The sequence below is a fragment of the Podarcis melisellensis genome, assembly GCF_964234715.1.
Source record: "Podarcis melisellensis genome assembly, chromosome: 8".
In the NCBI taxonomy this organism is placed as follows: domain Eukaryota; kingdom Metazoa; phylum Chordata; class Lepidosauria; order Squamata; family Lacertidae; genus Podarcis; species Podarcis melisellensis.
Window position 1 is genome coordinate 86,618,526 of NC_138540.1, and position 25,287 is coordinate 86,643,812.

General features: G+C 50.4%; 1 protein-coding gene across 1 annotated transcript; it reads left to right on the forward strand.

Moving 5' to 3' along the window:
- Positions 1-4,781: 4,781 nt before the first annotated feature.
- Positions 4,782-23,469, forward strand: RAB4B (RAB4B, member RAS oncogene family). The gene is made up of 8 exons (XM_081922394.1): positions 4,782-4,925; positions 9,518-9,598; positions 10,516-10,630; positions 11,716-11,778; positions 13,570-13,724; positions 16,735-16,830; positions 20,694-20,847; positions 22,576-23,469. Exons 1-7 carry the CDS (start codon positions 4,910-4,912, stop codon positions 20,807-20,809), a joined length of 642 nt encoding a protein of 213 aa, XP_081778520.1. The 5' UTR covers positions 4,782-4,909; the 3' UTR covers positions 20,810-20,847; positions 22,576-23,469.
- Positions 23,470-25,287: the final 1,818 nt, after the last annotated feature.

Sequence of the window (25,287 nt, forward strand, 5' to 3'; positions counted from 1 at the left end):
TTTAATTTTAGAAGTGCGAAAGGCATATAAACATGTGATCGAAGGTAAGGTAGTCTATTTTAAATGTGTTTATATGCCTTTCGCACTTCTATCACATGTGGTGGACCTGCCCCAAGGTGAAAGACTTCTGGGAAAAGATATATAATGAATTGAAAAAAATGTTGAAATATACATTCATAAAGAAACCAGAGGCCTTTCTTCTTGGAATTGCCCAAATTATTTTTGTATTCCACAACTGCTGCTCATATTTTATTAGGTAGCTAAAAAGTGGACAACCCAAGAATTACCAATGATAGAAGAATGGCAGATGAAGATGATGGATTTTTTGGAGCTGGCCGACCTAACTGGAAGAGTCCGCAACCAGAAGGAGGAGGAGTACCAGGAAGAATGGAAAAAATTTAATGATTATTTGATTAAATATGTTAAGTTAAATTAGTTGGAAATAACTTGCAGATAACTAATTGGCTTAGGATTTTATATAAGTTAAGTGATGAATCAATTTGTATAATTTCAAAATGAAAAGACTGAAAGATGTTAAAGCTAAAGGTAAATCTTATAAGAACTGTGATTTGGAAAACCGTTAAATGGATATGCATGGAAATTCAACCAAGGGGAAGCGAGGAAGTCACTTAACAATGTTAATTAGTATAATTTTTAATAAAATTATGATTTGTGTTTGTCTTGTTTGTTTATAATTTTTTGAAAATTAATTTTTTTTGAATAAAATAAAAAAATAGACTACCTTAGAGAAATGACCCAAAGTCACCCGTGAATCCGGGTTTGGGAATTTTCTTAACAAACTAGATTGAATTGCGGAATGGTCTGCGCCTACAGATCTGTGCGCAGAATCTGGCGACAATCCGGGTCGTCTTGTGGTTTTTCTATCTGTACAGTGTCCCCCCCCCACATGCCAGCGGCTTTGTGGGCATCTGGGAAAGGCCACGAGAGTGCTATTGCACCCATGGGTGCCCTGTTGGCTACCGCTGCAGGAAAAGAAGCTGGAATAATAATGCATGCAGGCCCTCTGACAACCTGGAGAACTCTGTCCCTGAATCCCAGGTGTGTGCGGATTGCTTGGAAGGATGAAAGGGAAAGGCACTCTGCAGCAGCTCAGAGGCACTCTTAGTATGTTCTGGATAGGGCTCGGTTTCCTCAAGACAGAGACGGCGTCTGAGGCAGTTAGCAAGTCCGGCTCTGCTCTTTGAAGCTCTTAATTCCAGGCCCAGGTGAGAGGCTTGTGTTTGCATGGTGCTGATGGATCTCTGCCCATGCTCAGGGGTCCTTTGTTTTTCACTTTGCATTTCACCCCACTCATATTGGGCACTGAAAACGTTTTCCTGGACAGGTGGTGGTTCTTATAGGCCAGTTCTGGACCCGTAACCAAGAACCGCGGAATCGGGAGGGAGCCCAAGGGCCTTGCAGCGCAGGAGAAGGAAGTGGGGAAGGGTGCAGCAGGCACCAGAAAAACCCCCACGCTCTGCAAGCTCAGAGAAGTTCCTGCCCTGGTGTTACAAAAAGAGAAAAACAGTCTGTTTTTGGCTCCAGGCCTCTTCGGCTTTCGCAACAGGGGATGGAGCAACTAGTGGCTGTTTCTTCCTGGGACCTTCAGGCAGGTTCCTGACCCAATTTATTACGCAAAGCTAACTCAAGGCTACCACCTCCTGCAGGAAGTGGGCACTGCAAGCCTGCGAGTTTTTCCCCATAGAATCACGAAACTGGAAGGGATCCTGCGGGTCATTTAGCCCAACCCCCTGCGATGCGCCTGCTACCGGGGGCAAGTTCCTTGCGGGAAAAGTACCCCTTGACTTGGAAGGGCGCAGAGGGTGGGATGTGTTGAATCCAATCTGGAGGAAAGCCGCTTTGCGTACGCTCAGAGGCAGCCTCCTTCTCCAGATTCCTGGAGGGTAAGGCCATTGAAGGCGATATGCAACCTCTGGGATAATAATAATAATAATAATAATAATTTTTATTTATACTATTTATACCCCGCCCTCCCCGGCCAAAACCGGGCTCAGACATCAACATCAAATATACAACATATTACCATAAAATCAAGCAATCAATTTAAACACATCCTCAGGCCCAGACAGAGGGGGGGCCATATGGGCCACCTGTCCCGGGCCTCCGATTCCAAACGGGGGCCTCGGTCAGAATATTTATCTATATTTTCCATTTTGTCTTTATATGAAGATACAGTTCAAGCCTTGAAAGAAAATGATTTGTCAGCGTAACTTTTGTGAAAATTATTTATATACTTATGTATAAGACTTCAGTTGCCCCCAGGGTAAAAAAAGGGGGGGCACATTATCCGCCTGGCCCTGCAAGGCCCTGCACATCCTAAAATCAAACGCGGGTGGCGCTGTGGTCTAAACCACTGAGCTTCTTGGGCTTGCCGATCAGAAGGTTGGCAGTTCGAATCCCCGTGACGGGGTGAGCTCCCGTTGCTCGGTCCCTGCTCCTGCCAACCTAGCAGTTCGAAAGCACGTCAAAGTGCAAGTAGATAAATAGGTACCACTCCGACGGGAAGGTAAACGGCGTTTCCGTGCGCTGCTCTGGTTCGCTAGAAGCGGCTTAGTCATGCTGGCCACATGATCCGGAAGCTGTCTGCCCGCTCCCTCGGCCAGTAAAGTGAGATGAGCACTGCAACCCCAGAGTTGTCCGCGACTGGATCTAACGGTCAGGGGTCCCTTTACCTCTAAAATCAGGATCAGAGGAACCCAGGCAGGTGATGGGGAGATATTCTGCTTTGTGGAGGTATCTGGTTATGCCCGTGAGGAGAAGGATGCTGGACTCAGACAGGCACCCTTTGGCCTACCTGCAGAGCTCTGAAGGTCTTGCTTGGAAAATCTAGGTGCCGTACAAAAATTGAATTACAGTGGTACGTCGGGTTAAGTACTTAATTCGTTCTGGAGGTCCGTTCTTAACCTGAAACTATTCTTAACCTGAAGCACCACATTAGCTAATGGGGCCTCCTGCTGCCACTGCGCCGCCAGAGCATGATTTCTGTTCTCATCCTGAAGCAAAGTTCTTAACCTGAGGTAATATTTCTGTGTTAGCGGAGTCTGTAACCTGAAGCGTATGTAACGTGAGGTACCACTGTAACACGAGAGAGGCCTTCCTCCTGTCTCACGAGACAGGAAGAAAGGGAGAGAGGGAACAGAGGGAGCTGCCTTCTGCTGAGTGAAGAAACCGGGGGTCCATCCAGCTAGTTTTGTCCACACGGACTGGCAGCAGCAGCAGCAGCTCTTGAAGGTTTCAGGCCGGGGACGTTCCCAGCCTCACCCCCCAGGAGATGCTCCCTGAAGGGACGGAAGTTGAGAACTTCTACACACAAGGCAGATGTTCAGCCGCAGAGCTATTGTCCTTCCTGCATGACTTAAAGAGGTACGGACGAATATTTACCGGTGAATTGAAAACAGATTTGTGTTTGTGAAGCAGACTGAGGTCGGCCGTTTCGCTCTCCTGTGGCTTCCAGATAGGCCAGGAGCTCCGGGAAGTTGACACTGACTTCTCACCAAGAATTTGTAACTTCTGACCCTGGAGTCCTGGGTGCCGTTCTGGGTGCCAAAGTGTAAGCAGGACCCCCCTGGGCAGCTGGAAGGAGAGCAGAGGAGAGAAATCAGGATGGTAAAAGGGCCTTCTATGAGGGACAGAGGAGGGAGCCAAGAGTTCTGGAGGTTGGAACAGATTTGCAGTTCTGCAATTCTATTACTTATATTTTGCTACGTCAATAATATGAATATAGCTCAACGTGGTTTGCAGTAATAAAAATAACAGAATAGCAAACCATAACCATATATATATATATATTTATGAGAAAAACACAGACATCAATTAACCATTGTGGAAAATGCCAACATTCTTTTATTTGGACTTTGTTACTTGAACCAACCTGAAGCTGCACTCATTTTATTTTATAGGTTTTGTTTTCCATCCGTAACAGTTTTACACACACATGTGATAGGAATTGCAATAGATCAATAAAGATCAGGCTTACTAGCTGCTTTGCTTCTCAATATTCTCTGGTTAGCCTGTTATTTTCTCCTACCAGCAGGGAACCTACCTAAGGACTCTATATGGGCTCTTGGATACCCCATAAGGGAAGAAAGGGCAGATTTTTGTTTACAACACACACACACACTTCTGTTTTACAATTTATAATATTCATTTAAACAACCTTAAAATATCAATTACTTCCCTTCTTTTCTTTCCATGGTTCATTTTGCATAACATAAATCCCCTCATATTATATATAAACCAAACCATTCATTATTCCATTATTACACCCATCAAAACCTATTCACACTGTTGAATTTATCTTAATGCTGCCGGCGTTTTCAAATGTACACAATTCCCCCCCCCCCCATATATTCAATAAACGTTTTCCAATCTTCTTTAAACATATTTTCTTGTTTTCCACATTTTAAACTTTGTCCGTCGTCATCACGGTTCCGCCCGCTTTTATAACACATTGCAAAATGAAACGGTGATAATAAAAGCCATTCATTCATCCATCCATCCGCCCAGGACTGCACTTCAGTCGCCGCGGCGCCAGGGGGCGCTCTCGCTCCAGCCGGGCGCGCGCGCGGGAAAGGGGAGAGAAGGGGCGTGGCTCGGACGGGGCTCGCTTGCGCCGTCGACGCCCGCGGTGGCTGCGTGACGCTATAAAGCTCCGCCGGAGGAGGAAGACGCTGTAGGAGCGCGACAACCCGGAAGCGGCTGGGCGCCGCCATATTGCGCGAAGCGCTTTCCAGGCTCCGGGCAGGAAGAAGGAGAGGAAGAAGAAGAAGAAGAAGAAGAAGAAGAAGAAGAAGAAGAAGAAGAAGAGGAGGAAGAAGGCGGCGGAGGAAGAGGAGAGGAAGGAGGAGAGGAGGGGCCGCCTCCCCCTCAGCTCCCCGCCGGCCCAGCCATGTCCGAGACCTACGGTAAAGAGGCGAGGGAGAGAGGAAAGAGGGTCGGGGGGGGTCCTTCCTGAATAGGTGGGGGGTTTCAAAGGAGGGGGCTTGAGGGGGCAGCAGGACCAGGGGGGGGCCTGAGGGGGGGGAGAAGTTGGGAGTGGGGGGTGTAAGGCGGATATTGTCCCCATTGTCATTTCCCTAAATAAGTATATTTAAATCATCACTTAGATTGTGATGGTTTTTTTGGGGTGGGGGGTGGCGTCTTGTCGTGAGGGTGGGGTGTGTGTGTGGAGAAGCCCCCACTCGTGTGCTACCCCAAAAGGGCTTTTTATGGGGTGGGGGAGGGCGCCGCTTGCCCCCTGGGTGTGTTTTTAATGGGGGGGTGTCTTGGGGTCAGCAGGGGCGGAGGGTGGCGTTTTTTTGGGAGGGGTGTCTTGGCCTCCGTTATGCGGAAGGGAGCTTTTTCTGTGAGGGAGGGGGGTCCTTCTGAGCTTAGGGATAAGGCGAGGTGGGTGCGGAGGGTGTCATTGGTTTAGTTTTGTTTCTTTTGCGATGTGTTTTGTGTTCCTGTGCTGAGAACCGCCCCGAGGTTAAAGAGAGGCAAACGCACCTAATAAATTATTATTATTGTTGCTGGAGCAGTTGTTGGGATCTCTACCAGGACAGGGGGGCGGGTATCCATGAGGGGAATATTGTGGTTTTTTAAAAAATAAGATGAATGTTACACATTTTGCATTTCCATAGTCTAAAATGCTCTGTGGGCTTTGGGCGGAGGGCAGTATATGAATTCAATAAATAATAATATTTGGGGGGTGGGCTTATCTTGGGCATGTTGGGGGTTAAAGCAGACCGTTGGCAGTGCTTGGCTTTGGTCTTCTGGGGGAGGCTATTCAAGGGGGCAGGAGAAACAAGGTCCAAGGGCAGTCTTGCATGGCCTAGGTGCCTGCCAGATGTTGTGGGTGCCAACAGCTGTTGTGGCCTGAGCTGACGGGGGTTATAGGGCGAAGCATCAAGGAGGGTGCCAGGTTGAGGTAGGCGATGAAGGGCCGTAGCTCAGTGGTACAGAACAGCTGCTTTGCGTGCAGACGGTCCTGGGTTCAATCCCCGGCAGGGCTGAGAGGGACTCCCTGCCTGTAATGTTGGAGAGCCACTGCTGCCAGTCAGTGTAGACAATAGAAAGGCAGTGTGGTGTAGTGGTTAAGAGCGGTGGACTCGTAATCTGGTGAACTGGGTTCGCGTCTCCGCTCCTCCACATGCAGCTGCTGGGTGACCTTGGGCCAGTCACACTTCTTTGAAGTCTCTCAGCCCCACTCTCCTCACAGAGTGTTTGTTGTGGGGCAGGAAGGGAAAGGAGAATGTTAGCCGCTTTGAGACTCCTTCGGGTAGTGATAAAGCGGGATATCAAATCCAAACTCAAACTCATACTGAGCTCCATGGACCAATGAGCCTGACAAGGCAATTTCCTGTGGAGCAATGGATCCAAACTACAAGAAAGAAGATTCCACCTAAACATTTGCTGCCAAGGAGGGTGGTGGAGTCTCCTTCTTTGGAGGTCTTTAAGCAGAGGCTTGACAACCATATGTCAGGAGTGCTCTGATGGGGTTTCCTGCTTGGCAGGGGGTTGGACTCCATGGCCCTTGTGGTCTCTTCCAACTCTGATTCTATGATTCCTAAGGCTGGCTTGGAGACTCTTGTGTCCGAGTCCCTTGTCAACCTGGCAGAGTAACATTGCAGTTTTCATACCCGTCACCCCAAAGTGATTCCCTTTGCACCTCCCTCCCACCCTCTTCCAAGAAGGTCGCCCAGTGTTTTGCACCCAGAAGAGGGGCTGGGTCACAGACAAGAAACAAACCTGAGCAAGACTCTCTTTACGTGGAAGAAGGAGCAAACTTGCTCTCTGCTACTTGGTAGGATCCGAACCAATGGATTCGAGTTACAAGAAAGAAGATTGCGATTCAACATTAGGAAGAACTTCCTGAGAGTGGGAGCCGTTCAACGGAGGAATGGACACCTTTGGGAGGTGGTGGACTCGCCTTCCTTGGAGATTTTAAAGCAGAGGTTGGACCAGCATTGCAGGGGTTGGACTGGATGACCTTTGGGTGCTTCTTCTGACTCTACAATTCCCTTTCCCCCACCTATAAAAAAGCAAACATATAATTTTTTTTTTTTTGCATTGCAGCTCAGCAGAATCGCTGCCTGTCTTTGCTTTCCTGTTCTCAGAACATGACTCTGTTGTGAACAGAACTCCAAGTGACGCCGGCTGGGCGGGTCGGAGCACATTTGTCTCTCCTCGCCTCCCCTGTGCTCCTAAATTGAGGGAAGCAGGAAGAGGTGGCTGAGGGTGTAATTATGCCCTTTTCCTATTTGAAATCCTTCACCTCCCCAGTAATGACCTTCATTATGTTCCATTAAGGAGGCTTAGGTACCTTTTCTTCCCTGCGTGTTTTCGTGTAAAATCAGCCCACAGAAGTCGCACATCCTGGAAAAAACAACCACCATGTTGAGGAAAGAAGCAGTGGCAGCCCACATCACAGCCCTAATTATGATACCCTTACTACCTGCATGGCAGGTGAGCAAGATCCTCCAGCAGCATAAATGCCCCATGACAGACAATAGGGTTATCTGCCGACCTGGCTCTTCAAAGTAAATGGTATTGGAGTGGGAATGTCTTTTATTTTATTGTTTGCAAAAGTGGTCAGTGCATGGCTGAAACAGGGAATGCTGCAGGAATGTATGGCCTGGCCAAGAACTGGGGATTATGTGTCGTTTAAACACTAACTCATGACAGTTTCTGACCTGACTAATTCAGTGTTTGATGGCAGGAGAGTGGAACAGTCTCCCTCGGAAGGTGGCTGTGGCGGATTCTCCTTCATTGGAAGTTTCTAAATGGCCACCTGTTGGGGATTCTTTAGCTGTGATTCCTGCATTGCAGGGGTTTGGACTAGATGCCCCTTGGGGGCCCTTCCAACTCTACAATTCCAGGGTTCCACCTGCCTGGAGTCGAGAGATCGATTGGGTATCTGGTTAACATTTTATTTGGGAACAGGTCCCCCTACACCCCTGAAAATGTGGCCTGTTTGGCCTTTGGAGTGGCAATTTTAAGGAGAAAAGGTTGTGGGAATTATAAGTTAAATTCTTCAAGAGAGCAGACTCTGACCAAATGTGTGCTTTTAATACTTATTTTACCTGTATAACGTATTTTATTCTGTTTTATGTATTTTGTTTTGTGATGGCTTTGGCTACACAGATAAATAATAGCTGTAATTCATAACTGTGAGGCTTCCAAACCCTTCCTTGGGAAGCCAGTGCTAAAAATACCTCTTAGTGTTGTAACCCTTAAGCGAACAAATAAAACCCAGTTGTGGGCTGTACAAAACAGTCCTTTTAAATGTGTGGGAGGGGGTCCCTCCCTCCCCATCCATGGGGTGTTTCTGCCCTGGCTATTGCAGTACCTGAAGAGGTTCTATCGACAGACCCAGCTGTGAAAATGCTGTTTGCTGTGTTTGTCTTTTCAGATTTGAGCCCCCTTGCCTGGTGTCTGGGTGGGAAACAGTGGGTGTGGCATCTATAAGTGTGCACAGATGTTCGTAATCGCTGCCTCTGCCTGATGTGGGGCAGGGTGTTCGAATTGCGCAGGTGCCGGAACAACAAATAACTTAATTGCTGCTTGTGAAAGCTGCCCCAGAGCGCCGCTTCTTAATCCTTCAGGGACTGGTGCGCGAATGGAAATACGATGTAGTTGATAGGAGCTTCAGAAACTGGGCCCGTCTTGATATGGAACTTGGAGCAAGAATTCTGAGCCCCTTCAGATTGCAGAGCTGCCGATGTGTCAGTTCTCCCACAGCAAAAACTGGGCAGGAGTTCTTCAGTGCTTCCAAGTATGTCCTGCTTTTTTCAGCAAGAACGCCCCAAGTCCCAGCTGCGGGCGTTCACGAGTGTAAGAGGACTGTGGTGCCCACGGAGCAAGAAGGAGGTTGGATGCAGAGGAGGCGTATAAAGACATTGGCTGAGGACCATTGAAAGGGAAAATGTAATTCACTCTCTGCAAGAAATGTTGAGTTCTGCCACTCTCTTCTCAGGCATGCCAGTCAGATGGAGCTGAATGTTCTTTGCAGCCCAGCTGGAGAGGACAACGTTTTCTTCTATTCTGGCCGCTGCCTCACCCCGGACAGCTGTGCAACATCAGCTCCCAAAATATTTTCCTAGTAAACAGAGGAGGAAGGCAAAAGGGGAGAGTTAATCTTGGGCTGGGGCTAGCAGCTCTTATCTTAAGCAGTGATGGTGTTGATTTTTCCTGGGAGTGCCTGTGAAGTCTAGTGGTTGCAGAGTGAGACAAAATAGACTCCTGACCTCACAAATGGGGCCTGTGAATTCCTGACTGCTTTTGTGGCTACCATGCGGTGGTCTGTGTATCACTGGACGTGGGATGCCTCTGCTGTTGTGTGAGAGGAGGAGGTTCGGTGTCCTGCCATTTTGTCTACAAACTGCCTTGGTGGTCTTTGCTAGTACAGGGACACCACTAGTCTCCTAAGCCTCCTGGCCAGGTCTCTCCCAACCTACATTCATTTTTGAGCCTGTTATTGCCATGTCACTCTCACTCTCTCTTGTTCTCCTTCCAGATTTCCTCTTCAAATTCCTGGTGATTGGAAGTGCCGGCACAGGGAAGTCTTGTCTCCTCCACCAGTTCATAGAGAACAAATGTAAGTTTATTTTGTGTGTTGCCGCCTTTGCATTCCACCTTTCTAGGCGTGCGCCAGTTTGCAAGGAGTTGGAAACAAAAAGCCGGTATAACAAAAACAACTTTGAAAGCCAAATTAAAATGACAGAAACAAGAAAGCCAGGGTGAGAAATGCACACTGGAATAACACATGAGAATACAAATGGTATCAGGTTAATGGCTCGTCTTGTCCAGCCTCCTCTTCTCACAGGGACCAACCAGATGCCACTTTTGGGAATCAGCAGGCAGGATCTGGGCAGGACAAGATCAGCTCTCTCCCCTCCTGCCGTTTCTAGCAACCGGTAATGAGATTTTTTAAGGATATGATAGAAAGTGCCTGAATAACAGGAGATGGTGGCTGTAAATCTTCTCAGAAAAACGCCACTCTTTTTTTTTTATTATTGCCCTGCATTTTATCGGAGCGCAAGGCAGATTGATGCAAGGCCATGCACAGAGATGAAAAACGTCCTGTTGACAAGGCTGTTTGTAGCTGCCGAGCACTTAAGGCTGGCTAAAAGATGTGAAGAGAGTGAGTCAGAGATGGAAGGTAAAGATCTCTGCCATTTCCTTCCTGTGTTGCAAAAGGCTGCAGAGGAACAACCTAGAGGCCTCTTTCCTCCCATTGCCAGCCTTTTGCCCTGCACCTGAATCTGACATCTCTCTTTTCCTTCACCCTGACCACATGAGCCGCCTTTTCTGCTGTCCCCTCTGCCCCAGATCTGTTCAGCTGAAAGAGGAGAGGCAGGCACCGTTCTCTCCAGGGTTTGGGGACAGGTAACATCTGAATTGCAGTGTTTTACGTGACATGCTAGAAGTTTTATGAAGTTCTTAGGTCTTCCTGTGGCTGCGCCTTCCTGCCCGTTGCTCATTCTGCAACCCCTTCTCTCTGCACTTTTACAGTCAAGCAGGATTCCAACCACACAATAGGGGTGGAATTTGGATCAAAGGTTGTGAACGTTGGTGGCAAAACGGTCAAGCTCCAGATCTGGGACACGGCTGGGCAAGAGCGCTTTAGGTAAGCAGAAGGATCCTCCGTGTCCATATTTCTGGGAATTTATTTGAAATACTCACCCAAGTGAGCATCGCAGGATTTTCAGTCCCATTGCTCATGAAGCTGCATGATCACCAATCTGCCAAAGACTGGTGGTATTGCTCTCTTTGCTACACCGCTAATAGTAATAGCAATATTTTTTTAAATTTATATACCACTCATCTGACTGGGTTGCTCCAGCCACTCTGGTCAGCTTCCAACAAAATATTAAAATGCAAAAAACATCTGGCCATTGCATTTTGGACCTGCTGAAGTTTTGTAGTCTTCAAGGGCAGCCCCATATAGAGTGCTCTGCAGTGATCCAGCCTGCAAGTTGCTGGAGCAAGGTGTCCAGGAGTCAAGCCACCTTTGTTAAAAGGGGCTGCAGCTGGCGAACCCTGAGTTCAAGTGGGCAGGGGGAGCCCCTGTGTCTTGAAAGGGGGCTTCTGTGGGCTTCTATCAGCACAGCCCTGTGCGTTTTTGCTCAGAAGCAAGCTCCTCCTCAGTTGGGTTGAAATAACGACAGACAGGTAGCGAGCGTCATCTGGGAGGCACCTTTCGAGCATGTCTCGGGGAGTCCCTTTTATTGAATATTGCAGCATTGCCACGTGCTTGTTGCTGATTGGTTAACACAAATACAATACAAGGGTTGCATATAAGCATTAATCATCAATAGATTAAAGGGTGGGAAAGGGAACACAGAATTGGACAGGCGTGAAAACCTCCTTATTAAACTGTTACTAGTGATTGATATAGCATTCATCCGTAGATGTGGTCAACTATGCCTTAAGAACGGGTCAGGTACAATGTTTTCCTGAACTCAATGTGAACTGAACATTCTAAGGTGGTGAGTGAATGTCTTCGTATTAGAATGGTTTGTGCAGCATTATGTACAGAAGCGAAGCTTAGGAGCAAGACTTCCCATCAGGCCACAGTCATGTGTAGAATCATAGCATCCCATCACTCCTCGTCCCCCTGGAGGTCCCTACAGCATCACTGCCTAAAAAGCGTGTGTATGCATCCTGTCGCTTTTCAGCCCCATCTGAGACCTTCAACTGCTTTCTCTCTAGGTCGGTAACGAGAAGCTATTACCGGGGTGCAGCCGGGGCGCTCCTGGTCTACGACATCACCAGGTATGTCTCTGCAGTGGCCTTCCTTCCTGACTGTCCCCCACCCTCCGCAGCCATTCAGGGAGTTCCACAGCCGAGTGGGGATTCGAACCCTGGTCTCTCCCAGCTCCTAGGTAAAGGTAAAGGGACCCCTGACCATTAGGTCCAGTCGTAGCTGACTCTGGGGTTGCGGCGCTCATCTCGCTTTATTGGTTGAGGGAGCCGGCGTACAGCTTCCGGGTCATGTGGCCAGCAGGACTAAGCCACTTCTGGCGAACCAGAGCAGCGCACAGAAACCCCGTTTACCTTTCCACTGGAGTGGTACCTATTTATCTACTTGCACTTTGAAGTGCTTTTCAACTGCTAGGTTGGCAGGAGCAGGGACCGAGCAACGGGAGCTCACACCGTCGCGGGGATTCGAACTGCTGACTTTCTGATTGGCAAGCCCTAGGCTCTGTGGTTTAACCCACAGCTCCACCCGTGTCCCTCTCCTAGGTCCTAGTCCTCATTTAATCCCCAGAGCAACCCTATGCATTGGTAGGAGATGCTGAGAGCAGCAGTGGCTGGCCCACGGTCTCCCCCCGTATAACAACAACAACAACAACAACAACAACAACAACAACAACAACAACTTTTTATTTATAACAACAACAACTTTTTATTTATACCCTGCACTTCCCAGTTCAGAAAACCTGGCTCAGGGTGGCTAACAACAAATTTAAATGACTTAATTGATGCAACAAAAAACCCCAAACATAAAATACAGTCAAAACAAAAAAAAATTCCTTCCAGTAGCACCTTAAAGACCAACTAAGTTAGTTCTTGGTCTGAGCTTTCGTGTGCATGCACACTTCTTCAGATACACTGAAACAGAAGTTACCAGATCTTGTATAGAATGTCCTGGGAGATTGAAGTGTTCTCCTACTGGTTTCTCTGTCTTGGAATCACTTCAATCTCCCAGGACATTCTATACAAGATCTCAAAGTAGCTGCTTTACTACAAAGGAATTTCAGAAATAGACTGGAAAGAGAAGCTGCTGAATTGCAACTTATTACCAAACCTAAAACCATGGAGAGACCTGGTCTGAACAAAGACATTGGATTCTTATCTCATTATACATGACAAAGCCATTTTTCACCTTCTCACCCCTTGCTTTTTCCTGTAAGACCTATTGCAGTCGTTAAGAGTCATCAACAGGCTCATCACAGCTATCTGCCCATCACCCATTCCCACCACCCTTCTGAGTAATACCCCTCCCCACCTTCTCACTATATAGAAGGGTCTGGTAACTTCTGTTTCAGTGTATCTGAAGAAGTGTGCATGCACACGAAAGCTCATACCAAGAACTAACTTAGTTGGTCTTTAAGGTGCTACTGGAAGGAATTTTTTTTTGTTTTGACTATGGCAGACCAACACGGCTACCTATCTGTAACTGGAACAATAAAATACAGTATAAAACGTGAATAAAAATAAATTCAGAATTCATAAATCAATTTAGGGGGGAAATCCATCCAATAAACATTAGATGACCACCAGGGCTAGCTAGCTGAATTAGTCCTACTTGGGCCAGTGAGGAGGCCAGGGGAGAATTAGCTGTGGGATCCCAGAGCGGGTAATCTTCATAAAAAGGGGAGAGGGAGGGATGGAAGGGGAATAAAAGATCAGGCTAAGTTAAAATTGGAAGCCAGGTGGAATAGCTTTGTCTTACAGGCCCTAGTCTGATGCACTAACCACTCGGCGCTCCCTTTTTCCTTCTGCTTGCCTGATGGGTGCACTCCTGTCTTCCCCCCACCCAATTTTGGTCCCGTATTGCAGTAGAGAGACGTACAATGCCTTGACCAACTGGCTGACGGACGCCCGGACTCTGGCCAGCCCCAACATAGTCATTATTCTCTGCGGCAACAAGAAGGACCTGGATGCCGACCGGGAAGTCACTTTTCTGGAAGCATCTCGTTTTGCTCAGGAGAACGGTAACATATGCAAGGGGTGTGTGTGTGTGCTGGGGAGGGGTAAAATCGACAAATCCATGGAGGAGAAGCCTGTCGATGCCTCTGCTCTGTCCTCTGTGGGCAGAGGCAGCCATGCTTCTGAATCTCAGTTTCTGGAAAACAGCAGGAGGGGAGAGGGCTTGTGTTCGAATCCTGATTGCGGGCTTCCTATTGGAACAATCTCTCAAAGGACCTGTTGATGGCATTTTACCATTGTGCTGTTGAGAGTGTATTAACTTAGGGTCTGTTTGTGTAGTTTGGGAGCTGCATGGTCAGGGGGAAAACAATGCTGTCCAGGGTTGTAAAGACTGCAGAGAGAATAATTGGGTGCACTCTTCCCACCTTGGATCAAATCTACGCTTCCAGGTGCCATAAGAAAGCTGCAGAGATAGCGCAGGATAGTGTACACCCTGGAAATGATCTCTTTCAGTTTCTGCCTTCTGGAAGAAGGTAGAGGGTTAAAAAGATTAGGACTAGCCGCCTGAGAAACAGTTTCTACCCAAATGCGATTTTGGTTTTAAACGCAGTAAAAGGAGTCTCTAGGGCAGTGTTTCCCAACCTTTTTTGGGCAAAGGCACACTTCTTTCATGAAAAAAATCTCGAGGCACACCACCATTAGAAAATGTTAAAAAAATTAACTCTGTGCCTATATTGACTATATAAAAAGTACAGTGGTGCCTCGCAAGACGAAATTAATTCGTTCCGCAAGTCTCTTCGTCTTGCGAGTTTTTCGTCTTGCAATGCACGGTTTCCCATAGGAATGCATTGAAAATCAATTAATGCGTTCCTAGGGAAACCGCCTTCAGACCAGGTCGGGGGACAGTCTGTCCCCCGACCTCTTCTGAAGGCTGGGGGGGACGGGGACAAGGGCTTTTCTTCCCACTGCCAGCCTTCAGAAGGCTGTTCTGAAGGCTGGCGGTGGGAAGAAAAGCCCTTCTTCCCACCTCCCGCCCCGCAAGCTCCGGGGACAGGAGGGCTTTGCTGCCGACCGCCAGCATTTTAAAAGCCCCTGCTGTCCCGGGGCGATTTTAAAATGCTGGCGGGCGGGAGCGAAGTCTCCGCTGCCCTGAGGAGATTTTAAAATGCTGGGGGTCGGCAGCGAACGCTTCGCTCCCGCCCGCCAGCATTTTAAGATCGCCCGGGGCAGCGGAGAAGTCTCCGCTGTCCCGGGAAGGCAGGCGGGGGGAGCAAAGACTTTTGCCCCCGCCTGCCTTCAGAAGAGGTCCAGGACCTCGTTCCGATGCCCGGCGGCAGGGTGCGAGGTTCCCGCCCCACCGCCCGGCATCGGGGCATCGTTCCGATGCCGGGCGGCGGGGGGAGAGGTTCCCGCCCCACCGCCCGGCATCGGGGCATCGTTCCGATGCCGGGCGGCGGGGGGAGAGGTTCCCGCCCCACCGCCCGGCATCGGGGCATCGTTCCGATGCCGGGCGGCGGGGGGAGAGGTTCCCGCCCCACCGCCCGGCATCGGGGCATCGTTCCGATGCCGGGCGGCGGGGGGAGAGGTTCCCGCCCCACCGCCCGGCATCGGGGCATCGTTCCGATGCCCGGCGGCGGGGTGCGAGGTTCCCGCCCCCCCGCCCCGCTTCGGGGCATCGTTCCGATGCCGGGCGGCGGGGTGCGAGGTTCCCGCCCCCCCGCCCCGCTTCGGAGCAGCGTTCCGAAGCGGGGCGGCTGGGGCAGGTGTTACCGCCCCCCCCCCGCCCCGCTTCGGAGCAGCGTTCCGAAGCGGGGCGGCTGGGGCAGGTGTTCCCGCCCCCCCGCCCCGCTTCGGAGCAGCGTTCCGAAGCAGGGCGGCTGGGGCAGGTGTTCCCGCCCCCCCGCCCCGCTTCGGAGCACCGGGAGAAGCGATCTCCCCGCAGCCCCTTGCTTCAAAAGAGGTCCGGGGGCAGCGCTTCCCGCTGTCCCCGGACCTCTTTTGAAGCAAGGGGCGGTGGGGAGAAGCGATCTCGGGCGCCGCGGCGTGCAGGCGCACTGCTCGCTCCTCTTTCCGCGCAGGCGCCTTCTCTCGCTCTTCCCACGGCACACCAGGCAAGGTCTCACGGCACACCAGTGTGCCGCGGAACACCGGTTGGGAAACACTGCTCTAGGGGGGTATATTGTATTTTAAAAATGGGGTATCAAGAGTTTATAGGGAGCTAACCAGGTTGGGATAGCTGGGATAGCAGGCTTGTTGGTTTTGAATGTCTTATGTAGATTTCTTTTTTCAATTTTGTTGTTCTGTATGGGACAATGACAATAAAGAGTATCATATCGTATTATTACGTCAGTGCGAGAAAAGGATGCCGGACTAGATGAGCCCTTGGCCCGATACAGCAGCCAGGCTCTTGTTCGGTTCTTATGGAACCTCCAGGTCCAGAGGCAGTCTATCTGGATTCTTTAGGGATATTTGGCCACCGTGAGAGCAGGGTGCCGGACCAGATGAGCCATTAGCCTGATCCAGCGGACTCTTCTCTTGCTCTTAGCTCCTTCCCTTCCTCCCCCCCCCTTCCCCTCCTCACCTGCAGTTGGCTGTTGCAGCCGCTTGATCAGGGCGTACCTTGCTGAGGTGCTGCTGCTGCGCTTCCTTCCTGTGCCGCCTTTGTGGTGGCACCACCAAGGACGGCTGAGCTGTGCCTGGCAAGGGGCTGGTGAAGTGCCGCCGCAGGGTGGTTTTGGGGCGGCCCCTCTCTGGGCTTGCAGAAGGCAGCTCAGCCTAGGTTCCTGCGCCCTCTCAGCTTGTTAATGAGTAACGGCATTTTGTGACTCCTTCTGCCATGGCTAACTCTTGAGACATGGAGGCAGAGGGTGGGGGAAGACTTGAGACCTGGAGTTTTTAATGCAGTTTTTTTTTAAAGCCCTGTTTCTTTGCTCACATTCTCCCTGGGAAATGCCCCCCTCCCCCCAGATTTGGGAGGAGGAGGGGTTGCTTCCTTACACCCTCTTTGCTTCATCTTCCAAGGCTGGGCCAAATTTATAATCTTTATCCTGTGTCTGTTTTTCTTTAACCTGGCAGAGTTAATGTTTCTCGAGACCAGCGCATTGACCGGGGAGAATGTGGAGGAAGCTTTCTTGAAATGTGCAAGGACCATACTGAACAAAATTGAATCAGGTACCTGGGTTGATTTCCTTTCCCCACCTGACTCCAAATGAAAATGAACGCTGGGTGAAAATGGCTGTGACTTCCAAGGGGTTCATTTTCTCTCTCTCCCTTCGGTTATTTTAAAAATTATTATTGGTGTGTATTTTATTTGTAGCATAACAAAGTACGATAGCAAATGTCACCTAAAAGAAAAATAGAAAGTGTTAGGCAAAAATTCTAGGGTGAGAGCCTACTCAACAGGCCTGCTCATCGAGGTGCAAGTACCCCGCAGGTCTTACGTGGTCAGTAAAAGAAAGAAGTTCCAATCAAGTAATTTGGAGTGAAACAGCAGTCAGTAGACCACGATCTTTATTGTTGTGCAACAGTTCCCACATGGAGTAAGAACACCAAACATAGGTTACAAGCTCTTTTAAGACCTTTCCCCCCTTCCTATACAGTCAAACCTTGGGCTGAATATGCTTCATGTTGAGTGCGTTTGAGTTGCGCTCCGTGGCAACCCGGAAGTTACGGAGCGTGTTACTTCCGGGTTTTGCCGCTCGTGCATGCACAGACGCTCAAAATGACATCACGCGCATGCGCAGAAGTGGCTAAAAGCGATGGGCGCGTGTGTGCGCAGACGTGCCATCGCTAGTTACGTTTGCTTCTGGATGCGAACGGGGCTCCGGAACGGATCCCGTTCACATCCCGAGGTACCACTGTAATACCTTTCCTGAAGCAGCATTGATACATCACTGATACATCATCATCATGTCGCAAAGGAGGAGGGTGATATTGAGGTTACCCAAGTTCATCAACTTGCTCCGCTTATCAGATTTCGTCCCAGGCACCTTAAGGGACGTGGGTGGCGCTGTGGGTTAAACCACAGAGCCTAGGACTTGCCGAACAGAAGGTCAGCGGTTCGAATCCCTGCAATGGGGTGAGCTCCTGTTCCTCGGTCCTTGCTCCTGCCAACCTAGGAGTTCGAAAGCATGAAGTGCAAGTAGATAAATAGGTACTACTCTGGCGGGAAAGTAAACGATGTTTCCGTGCTCTGCTCTGGTTCGCCAGAAGCGGCTTAGTCATGGAGGCCACATGGAGCTGTACGCCGGCTCCCTCGGCCAGTAAAGCGAGATGAGCGCGCAACCCCAGAGTTGTCTGCAACTGGACCTAATGGTCAGGGGTCTCTTTACCTTTTACCTTAAGTACCCGCCACCCAAAGAACAATAAAACTATCTGTGCATATCCTTGCCCTCCAGGTTTCCCAAGGATGGGTTTTGGGAACACCTGGCCTCAGCAAACCTATGTATGGTGTGTCTGTGTCAATGGTCATTGTCCTGGCCTTAGTTAGAGGCTGTGGTGGGGACTTGGGGTTTTGAGGAAATCGTTTAACTGCCCCCCCTCCATTCCTGGCTTTAACAGAAAGGCATATCTATCGAGAGCTAAACATATAGGAACAGAATTCCCCTACCAAAATTGAACACAATAAATTAATATTGCAAGGTTCTAAGAAACGCAAATTCTTCAGTGCATCATGAAAAGGCTCCGTTTCTTAATTAAGAAATCATCTTTTTTCCTGCCCTCTCTGCTCCTCACCATCTGTGTGAGCTTCACAGTGCATGCTGTGTCCCAGATTTTAGTTCATGGCTGGTGTTGACATATCCTCCCCAATTCTGTCAAATAATAATTCTGACAGACCTTGCGTTAGTTCCCTGTCCTCTTCCTGCACAGTTCCTTTAATATACTGAAATAGGAAAATTCAAGCATCCATGTAGAGCATAGCCAGTTATTGCTTCCATTTCCACTGCTACATCTTCCCAGAGTTTCCTGACTTTGGGGACACATCCAGAATGTACGTTGTATCTCCCACTTCACACCTCCGGCAAGGCTTTACTGTTTCATATATCCAGTTAAGACATTTAGGCACCATGTTAGGCTCCGAATTTTATTTTAGGGTTGTACTAGCTGTTTTTTTGCAGAACTACATGCCAAATTCAATTCCAGCTCTCTGATGGAATGTCCAAAATCCCTTTCCCTGCTACGTTGGTACTGATTTCTTGCAAGATCTGCCATAGATGCAAAAGAATTTGCCTCGGTCCAGTATACCTCGGTCCAGTATACCTGAAGGAGTGTCTCCACCCCCATCATTCTGCCCGGACGCTGAGGTCCAGCGCTGAGGGCCTTCTGGCGGTTCCCTCATTGCGAGAAGCAAAGCTACAGGGAACCAGGCAGAGGGCCTTCTTGGTAGTGGCGCCCGCCCTGTGGAACGCCCTTCCAGCAGATGTCAAAGCAATAAACAACTACCTGACATTCAGAAGACATCTTAAGGCAGCCCTGTTTAGGGAAATTTTTAACGTGTGATATTTTACTGTATTTTTGGTTTTTATGGAAGCCGCCCAGAGTGGCTGGGGAGGCCCAGCCAGATGTGCGGGGTATAAATAATAAATTATTATTATTATTATTATTACTGGGGTTCACCTTGGATGGAACATCAAGGGCGGCGTTAGAGCGCCACTGTAGCTTGTATTCATAAGGCCTTTGGGGCCCCTGGAGATGGGGCTGGGGGCCTGATGCTTCCAGGCTGCCTTTCAGGGTCCCCACAAGTGCATAGTTGGGGATTCCTTCGAGAGGAGGGGCAGGAGGACTGCTGGGTCGCTCTTGACAGGTCTTCTCCTGCAGCTGCAGGGAGAGTTGGGTGCCAGAAGGCGCAGAGAAGGCTGGCCTCTCTCTGCCTGCGCTGCCGAAGAAGAGGAGGAGGAGTTTGGATTGGATATCCCGCTTTATCACTACCCAAAGGAGTCTCAAAGCAGCTAGCATTCTCCTTTCCCTTCCTCCCCCACAACAAACACTCTGTAAGGTGAGTGAGGCTGAGAGACTTCAGAGAAGTGTGACTGGCCCAAGGTCACCCAGCAGCTGCATGTGGAGGAGCGGGGAAGCGAACCCGGTTCACCAGATTACGAGTCCACCGGTCTTAATCACCACACCATGCTGGCTCTCTGGCCAAGTGTGCAGGGATCCTGCCCAACACAGACGTGGAAAATGCTTCCTTGAGGCACATAGAGCCGAGAACCGGTGATGCCGTAGGAGGAGTTTTATCAGGACCGAACTCTGTCAGACTGGAAGCAAAGCAGCTCCGCTGCAGGGCTTCCAGGCTGCTTAGAATCAGAGAATGGGAGCGTTGGATCTAGTCCAGCCCCCTGGATTGCAGGAATCGCTGCTTTACTAAAGCAGACTTTGTTGGCATGCAACCAAGGAAACGGGGGCAATTGGCAGGCCCCCAGCTGACACCAGCCCACCAGCCGGTGTGCTGGGCAAACTCCAGTCCTTTGTGCAGCATGAAATCTGCACCTGAGCTTCAGAAGTGGCAAGAGAGGCTGTGTGGGCATATTTACAAGCAGTTTATTCAGCGTACATCGGGGAAAAAGGAAACATGTCTGCTCTCCTTCGTGTCCAAAGCAAGAGCTATACACAAACGGAAGTTCCCAGCAAGCTGTGCTGGAGTGTAAACAGGCATGTGAGACACAACAATCGTGCCTGTTCCTTAAGGTGGAACGGAATATCCCAACAGACTTTTGGGGTTTTTTTGAGCTTCAGGAATGGCCCTGCAGAGCCAGGGTTTGGATTCTGTTTGCCAGCCATGGCACAGACGGGGCATGCCTGGCTTTCCTTCGTCCTGTCTCTGCCGGGCAACCAGGGCCTTTTGTGGGCAGCCTTTCAGTTCGGAGAGAAGCCCGTCCTTCGGCTTCCTGCCTGCTCTGGAAGTGCAAAAAAGCATTGTCGAAGGCTGGGGAGAAGCGCTTGGGAATCAGGAATGGTCTGGCTGCGGAAGGGCAGTCGCTACAACCTGCCCCCGAATTGCCCCGGTGACTCTTGCCTTTTCCTCCCCTCCCCGCCAGGTGAACTTGACCCGGAGAGGATGGGCTCCGGCATCCAGTACGGGGACGCCTCCCTGCGACAGCTGCGGCAACCGCGAGGGACCCAAACACAGACCCGGCAGCAATGCAACTGTTAGAGCCGGTGCCAGAGCATGCCTGGAAACTGCCTTGCAAGGTCAGCTGGGGGGGGGGGCAGGGCTGTGGAGGAAGCCCCACTGCAGAGGCTCCTGTCCAGGGTGGGGGGGGCGGGGAGTGCTCTGGAGCTGAGCGCAAGGGTGGCAGAATTGGGCCTCAACCCTTAAGTGTTGGGTTGAAATAAACGACAGACGAATGACAAGTGTCATATGGGAGGCATCTCTCGAGCATGTCTCGGGGAGTCCCTTTTATTGAATATTACGGCATTGCTACATATGTACTTGTTGCTGATTGTTTAACACAAATACAATGCAAAGGTTGCATATAGGCATTAATCATCAATAGATTAAAGGTTGGAAAAGGGAACACAGAATTGGACAGGTATGAAAACCTCCTTATTAAACAATTACTAGTGATTGATATAGCAAAACTTAAAAACATAACTATCGCATTCCGTAGATGTGGTCAACCATGCATTAAGAACAGGTCAGGGTACGATGTTTCATGAACTCAATGTGAACTAAACATTCTAAGGTGGATGAGGAAGGAATGCTTCAGCTTAGAGCGGTTTGCCAGAGTCATGTGCAGAAGCAAAACTTCCATCACTTAAGGTCGGGTTAGGATGTGGGGAGCCCCTCCCTCCGATGTCCCTGCTTCTCCGCAATTGTGCATGGCCTGGGGAAAGCAGACAGAAAAGTCTTTCTCCCTGCCACTCACGGACATCGGATGAAGGCGAATGCGGGAAGGTTCAGGACCGATAAAAGTTGTCATTCACGCGGTTCATCGCTGAACTGTGGAACTCACTCCCAAAGGAGGAAATAAAGGTCAGCTTACCTCGGTGGCTTGAAAAGAGGAGGCAAGTTCCTGGAGGAGGAGAGGGCTATTGATGGCTCTGCTGTTCCTCCATAGTCGGAGGTAGCTGTGCTTCTGAATGCCAGTAGCTGCAAACCGCAAGAGAAGGGAGAGGCCATTGTGCTCGGGTCCTGCTTGCGGGATTGGGGGCATCTGGTTAGCCTCTCTGAGAACTGGATGCCGGACTAGATGGGCCACTGGCCTGATCTTGCATTCCGACTCTTGTTCTGTCCTTGTGGAACCTCCAGGCCCAGAGGCAGTCTATCGCCATTCCTAGGGTCTTGGGGGTCTTTGGTGACAGTGAGAGCCGGACGCAAGACTACGTGGCGCCCCTTTGGCCTGATCCAGCGGGGCTCTTCTCGTGTCCCTATATAATAATAATAATAATAATAATAATAATAATAATAATAATAATAATAAATTTATTATTTCTACCCCGCCCATCTGGCTGGGTTTCCCCAGCCACTCTGGGCGGCTTCCAACAAAACACTAAAATACAATAACCTATTAAACATTAAAAGCTTCCCTAAAGAGGGCTACCTTCAGATGTCTTCTAAAAGTTTGATAGTTGTTTTTCTCTTTGACATCTGGTGGGAGGGCGTTCCACAGGGCGGGTGCCACCACCGAGAAGGCCCTCTGCCTGGTTTCCTGTAACTTGGCTTCTTGCAGCGAGGGAATCACCAGAAGGCCCTCGGAGATGGACCTCAGTGTCTGGGCAGAATGATGGGGGTGGAGACGCTCCTTCAGGTATTAACTATGTTAACGAGGCACCTGTTACCTGCAGAGAAGAAACTGAAGCAGGCAACTTAGCAGCCAGGCCCTGGAGTGAATCACGGGAAGAGGAGTTGCCTTCGTGGCAGCTGCCGTTCCTTGAGCTGCTGCTTCTTCTTCCCTCCCCTCCTTTCTTGTCTCTCAGTGCTGGGACTCTGCCTGCTTTGGACCCAGGGCCGTACAAAGCACTGCCGCCACCGTTGCCGCCGCCTCCTCTTCTCCCCGGGACAACCTGCCCCGTTGGCCTCTTCACTCTCCCAAGCCTTCGCCCTCCATCTCTGCGCTGCTGCCGCTGCCTCCTTCCTCCTCGTCTCCCTCTCTGGAAAGAAGTTTTGCAGGAGCTCCGCTGCCAGGCGGGCAACGTACAGGAGGAGACTCTGGCGCCGGTTGGTTGCTTCTCCCTGGCACCGGCCGAGAGCCCCTCACTCCTCCTGGCCACCCTGTGACTCTTGGTGGCTTTGAGGTCAGTGGGCTCTGTGCTGGCGGTGGCAGGAGGAGGAGGAGTAGATCCACAAAAGAGTCTGAGAAAGGGGGGTGTTGGTGTCACTATGGAGATATTTAACTTGCCTTTCCCCCAGTCACTTCCCTTCAAGTGAATCTTAACCCCCTCCACCCTTTTGAGGAGAATTTGGCCCGGCTGGAGGCGTTTTGACAGGGCAGAGCGGGGGCCGCCCGCTCTGCGATTCCCTCATAGGAATATTCTGCCTGGGGAGCCAACCCAGACAGACCCTCTTCCTGAGCAGCCTCTATAGGGCTCCCATTCCGAGGTGGGACCCATCTACAATTTGCACGTGCGTGAGTGTATTCCTCTCGCTGCTTTGTGCCCCTTGGAAGGGGCGCCTTCTGTTTCTCCCAAAGCCATGGATTCCTTTGCAGGCCCTCCCCTCACCCGCTCTCCTCCCTCCGGGGCAAGTGGGGGGGCAGGCTTGACTGCACAACTCCCGTGTCCCCATCACTTTGCGTGTGAGAAATGTCCTTTCTTGGGGATGTGTGTTTGTGTGTGTGTGTTTTGCAGAAGCGTCGCTCTCTCCGCCGGACGCCCTCCACATCTGCAGAGAATGAGCCATAGCTTATGTGTTAATGAACGTGCCCCCCCCCCGCTGCGATGGGAGGCCGGTTGTGTGTGTGTGTGTGTGTGTGTGTGCGTGCGCCCCTTCCCCTTGCTGCTGGGTTGTCGCCTGAGAGTGTCGCCAGAGGCTCCCGTGCTTCAAAACCGGTGACCAGGCCCCGCCGCGAAATGCTTGCGAGATTTTCTGGCCCGGGAGCTTAAGGCGAGCCCCATTCCTCTCTAGCAGCCCTCCCTGCTTTGACTCTTGAGTTATTTGGGTCACCCCTCCAGCAGAGCCCCCTTCCTGCAGAAATAAATCCGCTTTCCAACCCAGCATAACTTCCCATCCGGGTCTCAGGTGGGAATGGCTTTGGAAAAAGTGCTTTGGGTTGGGCGGGTGTCTGTTGTCTTTTGCAAGAAGGTCTAGGAGCCGGGTATCTCCGCCCCCCACCCCAATCCCCTCTCCTTTGTAGTGTCTTGTCTTCAAGGGGGATCCCTTCTCGAAAGACCTTTTCTTATGACTTCCCACCTCTCCTCTGCTCCAGAGAATCTTTCCCTGGATTTCTCTTAACACCCTGGGGTGTTCTGAGTGTCATGGCATCCCCCAGGCACCAGTGCGACCAGCTTTCAACCAAACCAAGCCAAACCCAGCATGATAACAGGGGAGCCGGGTCTGGGGCCCGTGCACAGGCCTTGCCTCTGAGCATGGCTGGAGTTCCGTCCCCCCCTCCTTCTGCCTTGCCTTGCTTTACAGATACCTGATATGGCTGGGGGAGCCGTTGCTGGAGTATCAGAGGCGCTTTGAGATACACCCCCCTTTCCACATCCCCTCCATCTGCTGAGCAACTCCTTCAAAAAATTCCCAAGAGGGGAGAAGGCGGGCAGGGGGGAGGGTGCGCCAGTGAGAGAGAACTAGTTAGAATTTTCTTTTGCCTTTTTAAAATACCGCCCCCAAAAGGTATAATGCTTAATTCTGTTATTTATTACTTGTGTCGGGGGGGGTAGCCCCCGCCCCGTTGCCTCCTGGGGGTCCCGTCCTCTTTCTGCCCCCATTCCCAAATGCTTCCACACACTCTCTCTCGCTCTGTCTCCGATTCCAGGTAGCCCTCCCTCGCGATTTGCCCCGAGGTGGGCAGGGAAGGGGGCGCTGGGAGTGGAGGGGCTCCTTTTATCAATCAACGGTTACGAAAAAGAGTTAATGGCCCAGATGTGCTGGTTGATTTTTCTCTCTCTCCGGTTGCAAACATTCCCTCCAGTTTTAAGGCTGTGAAACTTGATTTCTCCTACATAAAATGTTCTTTCGTTTTGTTTTCTTTTTCCAAAGTTGGAGACTGGTGGTGCCTTTCTTTCATTCATTCATGAATGCGTGTGTGTGTTTGTGTGTGCATTTGCTAAGCGGCAAAAGAGCCAGACAGAGTTAAGGAGCAAAGAATTTCCACGATGTACAAAGTAAAAGCAGGAAAGATGGGTGGCCAGGCAAAAACCTAAGAACCCAGCCAGGTGGGTAGGGCATAAATATATTACTATGATTATTACTGAGAACTGCAGCTACCCAAGGCTGCATGTTAGGAGACAAGGTTGTCTGGGAGGGATTAAGCTCCCAGTTACAGTGGTGCCCCGCAAGACGAATGCCTCGCAAGACGGAAAACCCGCTAGACGAAAGGGTTTTCCGTTTTGGAGGTGCTTCGCAAAACGAATTTCCTATGGGCTTGCTTTGCAAGACGAAAATGTATTGCGAGTTCCTGCGGGGTTTTCCCCCTCCCCCCCCTTTCCCCAAGCCGCTAAGCCGCTTATCAGCTGATCCGCTAA

What these genes read in the sequence shown, in the direction of transcription:
- RAB4B (XM_081922394.1), top strand. An exon ending in TCGTTTTGCTCAGGAGAACG is followed by an intron (nt 13,725 to 16,734) that starts GTAACATATGCA and finishes TTAACCTGGCAG; the next exon opens with AGTTAATGTTTCTCGAGACC. An exon ending in ACTGAACAAAATTGAATCAG is followed by an intron (nt 16,831 to 20,693) that starts GTACCTGGGTTG and finishes CCTCCCCGCCAG; the next exon opens with GTGAACTTGACCCGGAGAGG.